This window comes from Mytilus edulis, chromosome 3 (assembly GCF_963676685.1).
Source record: "Mytilus edulis chromosome 3, xbMytEdul2.2, whole genome shotgun sequence".
Classification (NCBI taxonomy): domain Eukaryota; kingdom Metazoa; phylum Mollusca; class Bivalvia; order Mytilida; family Mytilidae; genus Mytilus; species Mytilus edulis.
This window is the reverse complement of record NC_092346.1, coordinates 44747718-44765239: the sequence shown is the minus strand read 5'-3', so window position 1 is coordinate 44765239 and position 17522 is coordinate 44747718. Positions and strand designations below refer to the sequence as shown.

At 30.9% G+C, this 17522-nt stretch overlaps 1 protein-coding gene across 6 annotated transcripts in view; it reads left to right on the top strand.

Moving 5' to 3' along the window:
• Window positions 1-16159, top strand: part of LOC139514279 (spermatogenesis-defective protein 39 homolog) — a 28969-nt gene extending 12810 nt beyond the window's left edge. For 3 of the 6 annotated variants that reach the window (XR_011662592.1, XR_011662591.1, XR_011662590.1), the window contains 14 exons: window positions 205-273; window positions 901-993; window positions 1794-1930; window positions 2212-2239; window positions 2955-3028; window positions 8909-8999; window positions 9690-9824; window positions 10414-10455; window positions 10701-10790; window positions 11262-11348; window positions 11713-11802; window positions 12775-12879; window positions 13657-14153; window positions 15372-16159. Coding sequence is in view for 3 of the 6 variants with exons in the window: in XM_071303294.1 (XP_071159395.1) it covers window positions 205-273; window positions 901-993; window positions 1794-1930; window positions 2212-2239; window positions 2955-3028; window positions 8909-8999; window positions 9690-9824; window positions 10414-10455; window positions 10701-10790; window positions 11262-11348; window positions 11713-11802; window positions 12775-12879; window positions 13657-13677 (1062 nt within the window). In the remaining 3 variants the exon portion in view is untranslated. Of the gene's footprint in view, window positions 1-204; window positions 274-900; window positions 994-1793; window positions 1931-2211; window positions 2240-2954; window positions 3029-8908; window positions 9000-9689; window positions 9825-10413; window positions 10456-10700; window positions 10791-11261; window positions 11349-11712; window positions 11803-12774; window positions 12880-13656 lie in introns of all 6 variants that reach the window. The other 3 variants (XM_071303294.1, XM_071303293.1, XM_071303291.1) reach the window with 1 other exon arrangement.
• Window positions 16160-17522: the final 1363 nt, after the last annotated feature.

Genomic DNA, 17522 nt, shown 5'->3' with positions numbered 1-17522 from the left:
CCCTCTGATTTATAAAAAGATGGCTGCAAATGTAATCGACATTGTGGAATCAACATGGTTTTTTTTGGGTGTATATTTGTTCTACCGAATATTCTGTACCTCTGCCTAGCATTTGGAATTTTAGAGTAAAAAGCTGAGGATTATACATGTCCAAATTTTGTAATTATATTAATTAGTCTTACAGATTTTTTGTTTGATTTTCAGAGAGCTAAGGCTAGTGGAGGCAGTAAGATTCCTGTTGATGAGACAGTACAGAGAATTATAAATGGAAAGGTATGATGCAAAAAACTTTAGGACCTCTAGAGGTGATCATATGATCATCAACAATACACAAGTGTCCATGCGAAATGTATCATTCTTAATTCCCAGAATCTCAATGACATTTGATTTAATTTAACAGGTTCTCTTGAAAATCTGCCATCAAAAACAGTTTCCAAAATGAAAAAAAAATGTTTGGTTGAAACAAAATAAACCAATGATGTGATACCCTACTTTGGACAGGAAAATGAATATATGTTTAACATTTGTATGCCTCTGCTGATTGTGATGGGGGCATTTTAAGGTTTACCTATGTATGTATGACCTGGTTTCTGTTATCTAAGTATGCAAATTTCGATGGCGTCACTTTCACTGTCCTAAATTAATGTACTCTAATAAATGGGGGAAAAATGATGAATTTGCCATTTCTGCACTACAAGCATGCTTTTCTGTTGCCCATTGACACATTCTTTTTGATTTAACCTGACTTTTTTACAACATTTTTCTTCTGGCAGTTCATGTATATGTAATATTTTGAGTAAGATCACTAATCTACTTAATATATAATACTATTTACAACTTAGTGATCAGAATGTTATTATGAATACACATATACACAATGTTTTGTTTTATATATTACAGCAATACAGTTTAGAGATGTACAAGTCAAAGGACGACAAATTTGCACTTTTAGATAGAGCTATAAAACTTCATGATGGGAATGCTATTACAGCAGTGAGTATAAACATGCATCAGATCAAAATATTTAGAAATCACAATAAATAATTAAATAAATAAACGATTTTTACCAGAAAAAACTCATACAATGTTAATTGTTATGGAATAGAATTAAGGTCATTCCTTTCCTGATCTTATGCTGAATATTTCAGAGGTTTCTGCTAGTTTCAAAGTTGTTAATTTGAACAAAAATATGTCATTTATTAAAATTAAGAAAAGTGTATTCCTTGGAATACTTCTAATGCCAACATATGTCTCAATTTAACAGTCCGCAAAAACATAAAACTAACTACTACAACTGTAGAATTGAAAGTGTTCAAAATCAGGTCAAACATTATTCATTTCATGACCTATAACATATAAGTGGATAGTTGTTATTTGTTGGAATAATTTTAGCTTTCAATTGAATTGTATGCCACTTGGATTGGTTTGGTGGTTAAAGTGGTATGAAATGGTATCTAGCATCATGATAATATAAAAACAAAGATGTGGTATGATTGCCAATGAGACAACTCTCCACAATATCACAAAAGACACAGAAATTAACAGCTATATATGTATCTGTACAGCCTGATTCAACAATGATGAAAGCCCATACAGCACTGTCAGCTATAAAAGGCCCAGAAATCACAAATGAAAAACAATTCAAACAAGAAAACTAACGGCCTAATAGATAGACCCAAAAAAATGAACGAAAACAAAATATGAAACACAGCATTAAAATAAGCTTTTATTATCTGTCCTCCAAAATATAGAAAAATAAAATATTTTAACCTATAATAATTTTTTCATTTCAGATCATCCTTTTCATAAAGAAAACAATCAAACCCTCCATATTTAATCTAGAGTTACAGAGAAGGCCTGTAGCAGCTAATCATTTGATCAGTTATATGAAAGCTCATTTTGACCTGAAAGAATTAGAGGATCTACTAGGGTAAGTATAATTGTATATTCATTAAACAACTATTATAAACACAAGGGCAGAATCTGAGATTGTTTCAGTCTAATAGACAGCAAGGTATTTTGTATTTTTGGGGATAAATTGATATTGAGATTTTGACAAATTCTCCATACAAAGCAATAGAAAATTTGTACTTAGTCTAACATTTTAAATTTAATGGTTGACCTTTACACACAAAAGCAACAATAATTGGTATCCCACAAATTATAATTTAAGAGTCAATTCAGGAAGATATATAAATATTTTTTTTTCAGAATGTTAGGGAGAAATGAAGAAGCAGCAGTATGTATGATATATTATATTTTTAACTCTTGTTTATCAAGTGTTTATAGTTAACAATCAATCAAGAAGGTCAAAAAATGTTTGTTGGAGGATTGGGATTTAAATTCTTGAATTTCCAGTCATAAATTAAATGTTTAGGATGAAAAAAATAATTTACCTATGATTAGATAATTTAATTTTTGGAGAATTTTTCAATGAATTCCCATATGACACCCAACTGTATATTGGTCAATGAGTACTGTTTTGCAACAATTTTTTAAGAAAATAAGATCTTGTGTCACTATTATTTGCCAAATTAACTAGAAAACTATATCATGAACACCTTTTCTTTAGGACTAAGCAATAGCCATCAGTAATTTGTTTTAAAGAGTTAAGATATTATAAATGGAAGTGTTATTAAAAAAAAATATTCCTTTAGTGTTAAAAAATAAGTTGACCTTAAAAGATAGAGATTTGTTTCAATGGCATATACAGTATAGGTGTAACATTCTGAAAATCTGAACACTATAATTCATGATAGTTTTAATATTTAAAAGAGATAATCTTTCAGTGATTGTAGAACTGCTAAAAACATAAAGCAACTTGTTGACTTAATTTCAATCCATCACAATATTAATATATAAGTTCTAGTTTATAAATGAGGAAAAATATTGATATGTTGTTTTTTTATTTTATTGAAATATGTGAACAATAGTAATTTCTTTTCAATTAATAGATGTTGAAGTATAAGCAAGCAGTTTCTATAAGTGATGCAGGTGCTAAACTGAAGTCCTTGGATATGTGTCTTAAGTGGGTATATTGTTCGTCTTCATACAACTGCTATAGCACAAGGGACTATTTTACTTCTTTTCTATATTCTAATAGCTAGAATTTAAGTTTTGTTCTGTCATTGATTATAAAATCTGTATTTAAAAAAGAATTACAAATGTGGCTACTTTCTATGATCTTTGGTCTTTCAAACTCTAGGTTTTATCTCAGCTACATTTATTTCAGGGCTATAACCATTGATATAATGAGGCTTATAGCCAAGAAACTAACCCTCATTTTTATAACCTTTAATAACCTATAAATTTTGAAAATTCAACATAAAAAAGGATTATAGCAATTTTTTCTCCAAAAAATTAATTTTACAATTTATTTAGATTTAAGGTGGTACCCAACACTTTCACTAAAATTAATTTGGCTCGTTTAATTTTCATAAAATTTTGTCAAAGTATTTACTTTGACCCTTTAACAAAAATATAAAAATTTCAAAAATTTTGAACCAACCGTTATGTTAGCAAAATTACACTTGTTATACAGCACTTTGACAAACAACAATTTTGATCATTGAGAAGCTTAATATTCCTTTTACAACACAACGTAATTTAAACGTTTAGCTGACTTTACAGAGTTATCTCCCTGTAGTGTTAGGCACCACCTTAATAGGAAAATCATTACTGTGCAAAAAAAGAAAATGTTTTCCATTAAAAAGATGACTTATTGGAAGGAGACATGATAAAGATCAATCAGTCCCCATTGTACAAAATTAAATTTAGTAAGATGTGGTTGATTTGCATTAGTAAACAGTTTTAAAAAAAAGTCATTGAATTGAAATTATTTGTTGTGAAATAATCTCCTTGTTCTAAATCTGATTCTTTGACTCATAACTAGGTTATTTCATAAAGAATAAGATGATATTTTTTAGGCTAATGTATTTTCAAAATGATAACACTTAATTATACCCCACGCAACGAAGTTGCGGAGGGTATAATGTTTTTGACCCGTCCGTCCGTCAGTCCTGTTTCTTGTCATCGCAACTTCTCTCAAACCACACAACAGAATTTCACGAAACCTTTTCAGATAATAAGGACATACTATGTAGTTGTGCATATCGACGGGAAATTGCGATTCAATTTTTTTTCTAGGAGTTACGCCCCTTTGAACTTATTTACTTTAATGTACTACTGCAACAGTTTGTCATCGCAACTCCTCTCAAACCACACAACAGAATTTCACGAAACCTTTTCAGATAATAAGGACATACTATGTAGTTGTGCATATCGACGGGAAATTGCGATTCAATTTTTTTTCTAGGAGTTACGCCCCTTTGAACTTATTTACTTTAATGTACTACTGCAACAGTTTGTCATCGCAACTCCTCTCAAACCACACAACAGAATTTCATGAAACCTTTTCAGATAATAAGGACATACCATGTAGTTGTGCATATTGACGGGAAATTGCGATTCAATTTTTTTTCTAGGAGTTACGCCCCTTTGAACTTATTTACCTTAATGTACTACTGCAACAGTTTGTCATCGCAACTCCTCTCAAACCACACAACAGAATTTCACGAAATCTTTTCAGATAATAAGGACATACTACGTAGATGTGCATATCAACAGGAAATTACGATTCAATTTTTTTTAGGAGTTATGCCCCTTTGAACTTATTTGCTTCAATGTACTTCTGCAACAGTTTGTCATCTCAACTCCTCTGAAAACACACAACAGAATTTCATGAAATTTTGTAGATAATAAGGACATACTATGTAGATGTGTATATTGACAGGAAATTATTATTCAGTATTTTTTCTTATACAATTTCTTTTTCTTATACTTATTTAATTTCTCCAATGACAATGTGGGGACGTGGGGTATGTGAGCGTGCTCACTAAGGTTCTTTAATTCTCGATGCATTGAAATTATTTGAGATAATGGTCTTACAAATCACCATTTGCAGCTGTCTACTCACTTTAACAGTCTCTTACTAAGGTAAAGTAAATATAACAATCATGATCATAATATATTGGAAATAGAAATTTAAATTCAATTGGTCACTCTAGTGTAATTTTGTAGCTATTAAGTTTATGCAAATAGAAAAATATAACTTAAATTATATTTTCTTAGAATTATTAGGTAAGATCCTTTAATCATTCATTGTACCCATATTTCCCTAATATCATGCACAGTAACACAATTTCCAAAAGAATTTTATGACGCTTTTGAAGAAAGTTGCATGTTCTTCCAAATTTGGTCATTTATTCCAGATTTTTATTTGTTGGCCTAGATTTATAACTGAAAACATTCAATTGTGGAAACACAATTTTTTTCCCCCAGACTTAACACATGGACATTTTTTGAAAATGTCTATATTGTCTTTAGTACCCTTTGGATTTAATTAATGATAATTAATTGTCACTGATGCTAGAAGATTTGTTGTGCAAGAAATTTGAATATGTGGGTGAAAGTTTAGGTCCCAAACTTAGTTGAAGGTTGCTAACCCTTTTAAAAATTCATTAACCATCTACATTTTGTACTTGAATAACCTTTGTTATGAATTTTTACTTCAATCAGAAGGTAATCTCATGCTAGCAGTAGTATGCTTGCCTTGATGCTGGCGATTATGAGTTTGACTTCCAGCCAGGTCAGACCAAAGACTTTAAAATTGGTATTAGCTGCTTTTCTATTAAGCGCACTTTTTTAAAAAGTATAAGTCAGAATGATGTATGATCCAGTGTTCTCCCCAGGCCGATTTAGCACAGCGATTTTCAGCGCTATTGCAATTCCCCGCTGTCCTATTGCACTGACCGCAGCGCTATCCAACGCAACCGTGTCGCTATATTTTTTTCCCGTATTTTTCATTTTTTTTCAAATTTCCCGCTTATTTTTCACTGCGGATAGCGTGATCGACTGGTTTACGATTTTTGAATGAATTATTTCCGTTGTATTAAAGTAACTTCGCGGGACCAGTCTAATAAATTTTACAAAATGGTGTTTTTGGAAGATCAAAATAAACAAAGATTTCAACATTGACATCGATTTTTATTCAATTTAAAGAAAATATAGAGGCATATATGAATGAAATGTGATGAAATGAATTGACCGCATTTCCCGACGTCACTCACAAACGTTTTACGAACTTTGAACAAACGATGATTTTAAAAACGATCAAACACAGGGGTTTGTTACAAATTATTTGCCGGGTTTACTATCCATACGAACCCCGAAAATGATCAAGTCTTTTAAATATTAATTATCCCCTATTCGAACTTATAATTTAGTCAGAAATTCTTCCATTTGATAACAATTTGAGAGGATATGATTAGCAAAACAAACCCCAAGCTGATACGACTGGAGAAATTTTACTTTCTCGATGTCCAGCTTGGATGAGGCCATTTAAATATTATAAAACGTTTAGGTCATAAAAATGAGAAATCTTCATGCTAAAAAATGTCAATTCCTGTCAAACGTCGTAAGGTAAACAGTACACTGCTACAGTTTGTTACAAAACCAAACAGAAGCTGACAATGACTTTAATATTGTTGGTCCTACATGTTCTGCAACATTACCTGATGGTGCTAAGAAATCTTGGCACAGGCAGTCTGGTGAAGATCCATCATGGAAAAGGACTCTTTCTTCAGTTTTATACATAGATAGTATGAGGATTTAATATATGAATTTACAATGGAGAAAAAAAGACTCTTCAGACTTCTATATCCAGACAATAAAATTAACAAACAAAGCATCATTAAGGGATACACTGCAACTTCCATGAGCATGACAAGGACATCATAACAAGAGGAAACATCAACAGCATGATATAATAAAAACACATCACAAATCAATTACAAACAAACCGCGCGCCACGATAAAGTTACTGAGAATTGTCGAAAATTACGCGCTTACCACAGCGCTATCCAAAAATCCTGGGGAGAACACTGATGTCAGTATCTTTGTAAGATGGCATGACTTCCTGGGGACTATTACCTTGTGAGGTAGCACACTAAAAATACAGTACAGCTTGTTAGTCTTGTACAAAATGGGGTTCATATTCATCATAATCATATTACAATAAGGTGTGGCATAAAACAGATTTGAACCCCAATATCAAGGTTGCAAACTTCTCCTTCTTAAAAAGGAAACAGCTAGAGTGTCTTCAAAATTGAGTGAATAGAGTGAATACAGTTTTTCTTCTTAGTCATTTGCAACTACATATCACAAGTTATTATAATTAAGATAATTGTTCATAAAAATGTTTTAATTTTTACAAAACTAACAATATTACTATACTGCTGCCATTTCCGTTTCCTTATCACTTTACTTTCACAGTTATATTTTCCTATATTATGCAACTCCTTCAATATCTCAGCAGATACATTTATAGCTATTTTGAGCTCTGAGTGTTTCCTCTTGAAGGTGAATGAGAAATGCACAGATCAGATGGAACAACAGGCACGTAGCTCCATATACGCTCACACGCAGTTGCGTGCACATCGGTGCGGCAAAAAAAATTATTGCAAAATTAAAAATTTATAAATTAAATTTTTAAGGAAACACATATGTTGTCACTTTTTTAATTGATGAAATGTCATTAAATAACGGCATTTGGTTTCAAAATAGAAGTTTTATTGGAGATCATGCATGACATAATCGGACAGTAACTTGTATCTTTTACAAGATTTGAATTTGTTATACTCAGTCTTATACATGTAGTTTCGGAGCACATATTACAGAGTACGGTTTATCTGTTTGGAATGAGATGTACCAATCGGCATTAGATTTATCAGAACCCTTCGATATCGTTGAAATTATGCCACGGCGATGTGTTCGACGGACTACCAGAGCCAATCACCCTGCAAACACGCCAAAACAGTATTAGAAAGTCTCATTATATTTTGCGTTTATAGTCCGTTTGATATGGAACTGAAGAGTGGAGTTACGTCTGGTATTATCAGAAAATCGCTTCCTCGTTTTTTTAGGAAATATAACAAACGAACAAATCTCAACATTGCATGAGACATACGAAACTGACCTGGTATGTAATTTTGACGAATTCAATTGGGAGGTCGCTCGATGGCGAAGACGTACACTGGTTTATAATTCATCGGGATTTCAGTGTGAATATTGACAAATAAATAGAGAAACTCGTTTCTGCCTAGACCCGAAGAGCCGATTTTGAACAATTTTGAGTAAATTCTGTATCAGAAAAATGTGTAGTTTATGTTTTCAATTAACCATGATTTACTCTATTCAGAAGCTTTATGAATAGTTTTACATTCATAAATTGTTTATAAGTCCTATCTACATGTAGCTCCTCTTTCAACTGTTCTATGACCGAAAACCGAAAAAAATAATTCCTGCATAAAAAGGTCCAAAAAATTTTTCGCCTCGCTACGCTCGGCGGTAGTTGCTTGCACATCATTTCTTTCTAGCTACGCCCCTGAACAATATTTGTGCCTTCTTGTCTCAACTGCAAATGTTGCTTAGGCTATGAAATGCATATGCTTCTTTTGCAACTGTGATAGTAACTGTTTATAAAGAAAATGTTTCCAAAGATAAACGAGATATATAATTCTTTTTATACATGATTGTCTTATGTTCAAAGTGGTATATGTCAGTTGGCCCTTCACTTAATTTTCATTGTCCATCACCTGAAATTTTTCACATTTATAAAGTGATTTTTTAAGCTGCTTAAAAAATTTCATCTTTTATTTAGAGAATCAATATTTTTTCTCGTCAATCTTACAGTGGTAGCTAGAGCTTTTGGCTTCACTTTCATGGCAACAAAAGATTAAATGAATATTATACATTGATCAATGTATGATATTCATTGAATCTTTTCTTCTCAGTTATTCAAATTGTTTCTTCTACTAAATTTAATGCAAAATATTAATGTAAATTTCAGAGCACACTTCTCAGCTAATCCACAGCTATCATCTGAAACACCATTGTTACAGGAACACATAGCATTATTAGAAAGACAAAGACCAATAGAGGTAAATAAGTGTTGAGTTATATGTAGATTTTTATTTAATTTAGAGATATTTATCTCAGATTATTCAGCTGTTATCAATTAATCAAGTTCTACATTTCAATGCATGTAATCCTGTATTTATCAGTATATTTTAGATCAATTTAGTTTATATTAAAAAAAAATTAAAGTATGCAGTTACTTTCCACATTGTCATATATTTTCCCAATTCTACATTTTAGAATCTTATGCATTCTTGGTAATATTTTCGAAATTGTAAACCAAAACTTTGTGATTGGTTTTTAAAAACCGTTCTTAACCATGTTAACAATGGAAATCCATCCAATGACGTAACGTTATTTTCATTTTGGTGTACAAACAATGAAAGATTACCTTTAGATTCTGAAAAAAGCAAATTGCCTTTTATGTGGTAGCATGGGTGACACATTGTCACAGCAGGTCATCAAAACTGTTTTACCTAGATTATACTTCTGCTGTGTTAAAAAATTAAAAATAGATTCTGAAAAATAGCCTTGAAAAACTTTGGTTTTCCTTGTCATTTAGGTAAAAAGTACATCCTCCATCAGAAGTGCAGAATATATATCATTTCTTCCAGTCACTTAAATTCATATAAGATCATATTGATGTGAATCCTGGTGTACATAGTCTCTTTTTCTTTTCTCACAGTATATCTTGTTTATGTTTTACATTTCAGGATTCCGATAAGAAAGCTGAATTAAGTGGAACAGTAATGATGTTTAAGCAGTATCCACGTAAAGCTTCTATACTGAACATGTCAGCTGTTACCACTCTTTACTATTGTTGTTTTTATCATTCCACAGAAGGGGAGGTAAATGAAAGGCAAAATAATTTGTTTTGTTATAATGATAGTACAAATGTACATTTGAAACTTGAATAGATAATAAAAAAAAAATGAAAGCAGTTAATTTTGGCTTATTTTGCATTTCGAATAGAATGACAAAAGATATTCCCTCATGTCTTTGATATAGTAGATAGATCAGAACTTGGATAAATTTTTAAGAAACATGCAATTTAAACTTCACTCCTTAAATCTGGAAATATAACCTTTGCAAAAAAATAAACCATGTAGAAGTAATAGAAAATTTACCATTATTAAAATGTGAGAACAAGAAACCAACCATACCTGTTGTGAAAAATTTTATTGTTCAAGGAGTACACATTTCAGTTGATTCCAGATGAGTATATCTTAAAAACTATGAATTTGAAGCCCCAACCAAAAAAGGTTTTTCACAAACCTCAAAAATTAATGACTATGAACTATTTGAGTAATTTTGAATATGTATAAAAGATCATATGTTTCCTGAAATGAGTGCAAGTAAGGTGTTGAAAGTCAGTTTTCTTCAAAGAAATTGTTTGTAGTTTTTGCTAGATGAAAACAAATATTTTGTGTCTTTCAGAATCATTTGGCATGTCCAGAAGCAATTAGAAAACAACACCAGGTAAATCAGATTTCTTATTTGTATATTACTTAAAATTTTAAAGTTTTAAAAAAAATTGAAAATATGTTCATTATGATATATGAACCCCATATATAACTAATCGCTAGCTGTCTCATTGATGTACAAGTTATATGTCTCATCTTTATCTTTCCTATACATTTAATTTCGACATTTTACTTTAATCATTCATTACTAATTGGTCACATTTCTTTAATGAAAATTCATACCAAGTATTGTTATTTCAGTTGACAGATAAACAGTTTGTATGGACAGCTTTATCTGCCAGAGCTAGGTTAAAACAATGGAATGGTGTAGACGAATTACTTACAACAAAGGTAAATCATCTTAAAACATAAATCTATAAACAGATTACCATGAAAGTTTACCATTTGGTATGCTCTTAATAATAATTGAACTGTTACCATAGTAAAGAGGTAATAATAGATCATATTTCACGACTATGAGGTTAGTGAAAGGGTGTACAATATTGTCATATGAGTACTTTGATATAAGATCAGTTTAAGGAGTATGCAAGCAACATTTACCCATGCAATTTATGTTATTTATAGTCTTCAGATTGCTTTGTTTCTATCTATTTATATTAGGTAAGTTAAACTATTGAAATATCCAGTTTTTTTCCCGTTTACTTAAAATTCAAACTTTATTAAGATGGTGCTGTAAGAATTAAAAGGAGGAACTATTCAGAACTAATATATATAATTATTAAAGGTAATACTAAATAAAGTTTTCTTCTTGATGAACTACTGTTATTTCAAGGTTTGTTTATTATATCATGATTGTTATAGGGTTGGTTTGGTGGTACTAAAGCGAGAGCTGTGATTGGATTTGATCGTGTGTGTCAGATACTCAACCAGTGTAATCCTCCATTAGAGGTAAAGTACTGAACTATTATTACTTATTAGTCCACCGCAGCAGTTAAGAAGTTATGTAAAAAGGAAAGGGCATCTGAATTTTGTCTGAAAGATTATTTGTGAAGTTAATTAATAATGTGATGAATGAGCTAATTTGGATTGCTAAACATTATAATGGTCTTTAAATAGTACATTCATGCCATAGAGTTTCAGTATTCATTTCATTTACAATTCAAAAGAATTAAGTTTTGTTGCGGAAGGGTTGATGTAATTTACTGGGTTTCAAATCCATTAGTAGATACTCCCAATGCCTGTATAATGCACTGGTAGATTACCGAATGATAAGACTTTGCATAATGTAACATCTAGTCATTCCTTCTTACAGGTTCTTACAAAATATTTGAAGTTGATTGATAATACAGAGAAAAGATTAGAACTGGCTAAAAAATTTAAATGTCATAATGTCGTTATTGAGGTAAGTAACTTTTAACAAACAATTAATAATTTATCTTTAATGGGATGAATTTACAAGATTATAAGATAGATGACGACTCCAGCTAAAGAGTACCATTAAAAGAAGGAATTTTGTTCTTTCTGTTACATATTTTAATAATGAAAATGACCAGTAGTTATGTTTGTAATATTTAGGCCTCTGAACTGTCTGTGCCAATCACAGAAGGGAAGCCCACCAAATCAGAGAAATAACTTTTAACCAATTTAGATTTAAAAGTTTGAATTTTTGCTCAAAATGCACCTTTAGCTGCTGGGGTGTATAAACGCATGACAATTGATCTTTTTAAACTTATGTAAAAGATGTCTTGGACAATGTACTTACAAATTTCAATACAATAACTTTAGTCAGGGACCTTTTTTGTCAAAATACAAAGAAATTAAAATCACAGCTACTTTTATAGGTAAAACATAATTTTAATCTATTGAGGAAACATTGAATGATAGCATTGGTTAATATTCAATGAGAGAAATACCTACAATCATTACTTCTGAAATATTAAATAGAAATAAGTGGTCACAATCCTTATATTTTATAGAAATAGAAAAAACACAAATTGTCCTATCAAATTCAATAAAATTATCTGCCCTTGATTTAAAAAAATATTTTCTTAAAAATTTAAATACACTAAGCGGCACTCAATTCTTTTGATTTTGCAAAATATGACCACTAGGGATGGCACTAGAAAGACACCTTATCTACCTTAAACCTGAGAAACATTACAATTTTGGGATGAGGAAACATATCAATTTCGAAATATGTCACATTCATTTGCCATCTCAAAGTATGGAGAGCCATTGTAACAAAAAAAAAAAGTATTAAAATATCATGTCTCCATAACATCATGTAATGGTTACAATTAGAAGTAGAAAAACAAATCCATTATTCAATTACCCTTCAAAAACTACCCCTACTGACAATAATATTCTATTTTAGACACTAGCATCCATGAAAGATCGATCACAATTAGAGTTTTATGGTAGAAAATTACAGCCAGGCACAATAGAGGCAAGAAGTGCTGCTGCAGCTCTTAATAATTCTGTAAGTTGTTGTAAGACACCAATTAACTGCTACAAAATGTTATGTTTTGAATTTCTATTTTTTTCATACTTGTGCTTTTTACAGTTTCAGAGGGGGCCCACCAAAGTAATGTTAGGAGTGGGTTTTGTAAAAAGTCTATAGATTAATTAACCATACATGTAGCTACAAAAGAGGGTCTCCCTCCCTCTTAAATCTGCCTCTGTCATTTGACATGATGGAACACCTTTAACAAAAAAAAATCTTATTATGTAACACAGGCTCATAGTTTCAATATGTACTAAATTTTCAGAAGTTGGATTCCTTATTCTCTGTCAATGTACAGTTTGTTTCGTTTCCCTAAGGCCATACCAAGGTATAACAAACTGTGATGGCAAATATTAATAGAGTTAACCCTAGTTTAACAACAAGTTTTAAGACTTAATTGTTTTAACATACTTTGCTAGATTACTTCTTTTGAAACCCTAACCTATTATGTTGCTATGCTACAATATGATGCTGTATAACTTGACTTGGAAGTATAGATAAAAACTTTGAGGTGAATATCATTTAGACAGTAATGAAAACACTGCAAAAATAACAAAAAGACATCTAGTTGAGAAGATAAATCTTGAACAAAACCAGGTGTACCGGTACAACTTTTGTTATCTACATTAAAGGATTGAAATCAGTTAAAAACTTATAACAATAAAGATGTACAGTTTTATAGGACAGCAATTGAAACTTTCTTGTCAACAGATATCAGATTTCAAAATGATTTCTTTTTCTTTTTATTTACAGAGTATAAAATGGAAGAATTGATGGCATGAAATGTGATATTGACTGTGATATTTTGTGCAATAAACATTATTTTATGTAAACTTACATTCCAAGAGACTTCATTGATGTGAAGACAATGAGATAAAAACAATGATTGAAATGACATATTAATCGAATACTGTAAACAAATGAATTTTGTAAATGTTACCATAACTGTTTACTGTGAATGTTAACCTTCATAAATATCCTGGCGATATTATTATCAAGTGAAGCTGTGAACATTTTTATGGTTTGTAAGTTTCTAGTTGATGTGATGTAATAACCAACATTAAGTCCAATGGTAATGTTAAGATCTGCCTGTATGTTGTGTATCCAAAGCTGGCTAAAATTGTTCTGATCTTTGCAGTTTCTAGGTAAAACATGAAGGCCTCACTGTGGCTGAGACGAAGAACAGCAGTAAAAGGACTGTTCCTTTGCTATTTTTGGTTATTTTTTTTTGCTGTGCATGATCTGATTTTGTGTTTTGGATGAATACACCATATCCTTCGGTGCGTCTTTTTACCACAGAACACCGCAGAATACCACAGAACACCACAGAACACTAAAAATATACCACAGAACACTCAAAATATACCACAGAACATAAAAACAAATAACAAAATAACTTAAATATTCAATATAACATTAAAAAAACTTAACAAAATGCATGAACTAATATCAATAAGCCGGTAAATCTAAATGTCATCACCGATCGCAAACCGCATATTGATCAGTGCAATTTGTTTTTAATAATTTTTTTTATCGTATTAATTGTGACCTTAATATATTATTTCAGTTCTTAATGCAACACATCATATTAAATTTAAAGTTTGAATTATCAAATATGTCTACATTGAACACGCCGAACAGAAAAGGAAAGTCTATAACATAACAACTCCGCAGACCACCGTCATCAACACCTCGTATATATTTTATTCATTTTCTTCTTATATAAAATAGTTATACCAATAATAAGACGAGACAAATATCAAAATCTAACCGACGGAAATAGATCGATGACTTTGACGGATTACTTATTATGAATATATTTAAATTTTATTTGAAATGCATAAAGTTCCTTTAGCACGATTTTAATCAATTATCATGCAATATCTTTGAATGGGTCTTTTTTTTACATACTTATATAATTTTATAATTCATTTTTGTTTTGAATAATGCTAATAAAACAAAAGTCTATGTTATGGTCATTATTAAGAGTAATTAAACAAACACAACCCACTAATGAGGTTGAAATTTGAGGAAGATACACACACACACACACACGGAAATCAGTCTTCGACCTTCAATTTTCAACAATTAAAAACAAATACATGTAAACTATAATTTATAGGTTATCTAAAACATTATATTTGGTAGAACTCTATGTGGTTTTCTCGATGATTGGTCTTACATTAATTTTTAGTCTGGATCCAATCTAAGGCCAAGTCAATTGGGGGTGTAATGACAATGAGTCGACACTAGATTGAAAATTTTAATTTATTTGAATAATTAAAATCATATTATAGACATAATTAGAAATATCAACAACCATAATGTCTGAATTGTTACTATTTAGGAGTTCTGTGGCATATTTTAAGTGTTCTGTGGTATATTTTTAATATTCTGTGGTGTTCTGTGGTAAAAAGACGCTCCCCATATCCTTTGTTTTTCTAGTACAGCAAAGTCTGGTTAACTAGAATAATGAGCCAAAATTTGTTGATATAATACTGTTGCTATTTGTGAGTTAGAACATTAATAATCTGGCCCATTGAAAGTGCAGTCTAACTACATGAACTTTGTGAGTTTGAATCCTGCATGTCTGCATTTGACTATGATCTTAATTGAATAGGATTGCTATTTTTCCTGCCCAAGGTCAATGGTTATCTTTAGGCTTTACAGCCTCCTCCTCCAAGATAATATGTATGCCATGATAGAGCAAAGAGCGCTGAAAGTGGTGATAAACACTACAAATTAATAAATCTTTGTAAGAGTCCAGATGTAATCAAAATTCATGATCATATCACATTTATATATCTAAATATACCGGGTAATTTAATAATTTTCACTCTAAGGTCAAATATCCCTTGAATCTTCAATCAAACATTGTAAACAGCAATGAATCATGAAACATATTTACAATATAAAAAAGATGTGATATGATTGCCAATGAGACAACTCTCCACAAGAGACCAAAATGACATAGAAATTAACAACTATAGGTCACCGTAATGTTAGCCAAATATTTTGTCTTATTCCACCCAAAATGGACAGAGATACCAAACAGAAGTAGTAACTGGTGCTGTATTGTTAGAAGTCAAATCGCAATCATATATGATATGTAAATAATGGTTGTTAGTTGACTACAATGTAGAGGAATAAATACACTTCCTATTGATAAGCATTTTTATGAAGACAATATCTATGTACATGTTATATTTTGCATTATTAAAACTGAAAAATAAAATGCAATTCTGTTATAATAATGTTTATTTTTGTATATTATTTTTCAAATGAAAAAATCTCCGGACCCTCCCAGACCTCCGAGACATCTGGCGTAGATGATTCTGTTTCTTGGCACCCAGAATCCTAAAAGCTGACTTTCTCGAAAACTGAAGTGCTTCTTCAGATAATGACAGTGTTGGTTGCACAGAAGGAAATGCTATGATTTTTTCAAGGAGCCTTCTTCAGGCAACCCCTAGTCTAGTTTATTGTATTTGTAGGGATATGTCAGATATGACCATGTCTTTTACACCAAGGGTTTCGATTGCCCTTCAGATTTTATGCTCTAATTTAGTCTAGCCAGATTTGAAGGGGTATCATTTTTGTCCAAACTCGGGTCAATTCACAACAAGCTCTCCCGCAGACACTTCTCAATTTTCCTTGGCTTAGCAAAATTTGAAATAACAAAAAAAACTGAACTAGGAAAATTCAAAACGGAAAGTCCCTAATCAAATGGCAAAATCAAATGATAAAACACATCAAATGAATGGATAACAAATGTCATATTCCTGACTTGTTACAGGCATTCTCAAATGTAGAAAATGGTGGATTGAACCTGGTTTTATAGCTCTAAACCTCTCACTTGTATGACAGTCGCATCAAATTCCAATATATTTATAACAATGTGTGAAAAAACAGACAAAATAGGTTAAATTGTCAAAATAGGGATGCATCCATCATCACCATGTCACAATCTAAATCAGAACAAAACACAAATATATAACAAAGAAGCACAAAAAGGAAATATAAAATTTAACAAACACATGTATTATACAGTTAGGATCAAATACTAAAATTTACTCTCATAAAATTTGTGTCATATGTGTGCATATGTATGTAATCAGTATCATCCATAGATTTTATATTCAGATATATTATTTCTTTTTTGTGTATTCATGGCAATTATTTGCATTTATTTGACATAAAATATTGCAAAAACAAGGGAAAAGGAATTTAAAGCCCACAACTATGACATGTATCCCCTCGCCATATTATATATGTGTCTGTCCTAGTCAGGATATTGCGATTCGATGGTTTTTATTTGTCATATTTTTTTCCTTTATTGTTTTATCATCAATCTATTAATTTTCTCATTTGAATTGTTTCACGTCGTCTTTGTCATGTGGAGGTCTATAATAGCTTACAATAATGTATGGGTTGTGTTCATTGTTAAAGGTTTTACGCTGACCTACATATGTGTATATCAATTTCCAACTCCTAAATACATGCACATCTTGATGCATGTTTGAATAAGTTATTTCGTTGAGTTAATACTTTACTGATATTTCGTTAGTCCAAGGATAAATAACTCTTTGGGAAAAAAGTTTATAACAGATTTTTATTAAAAA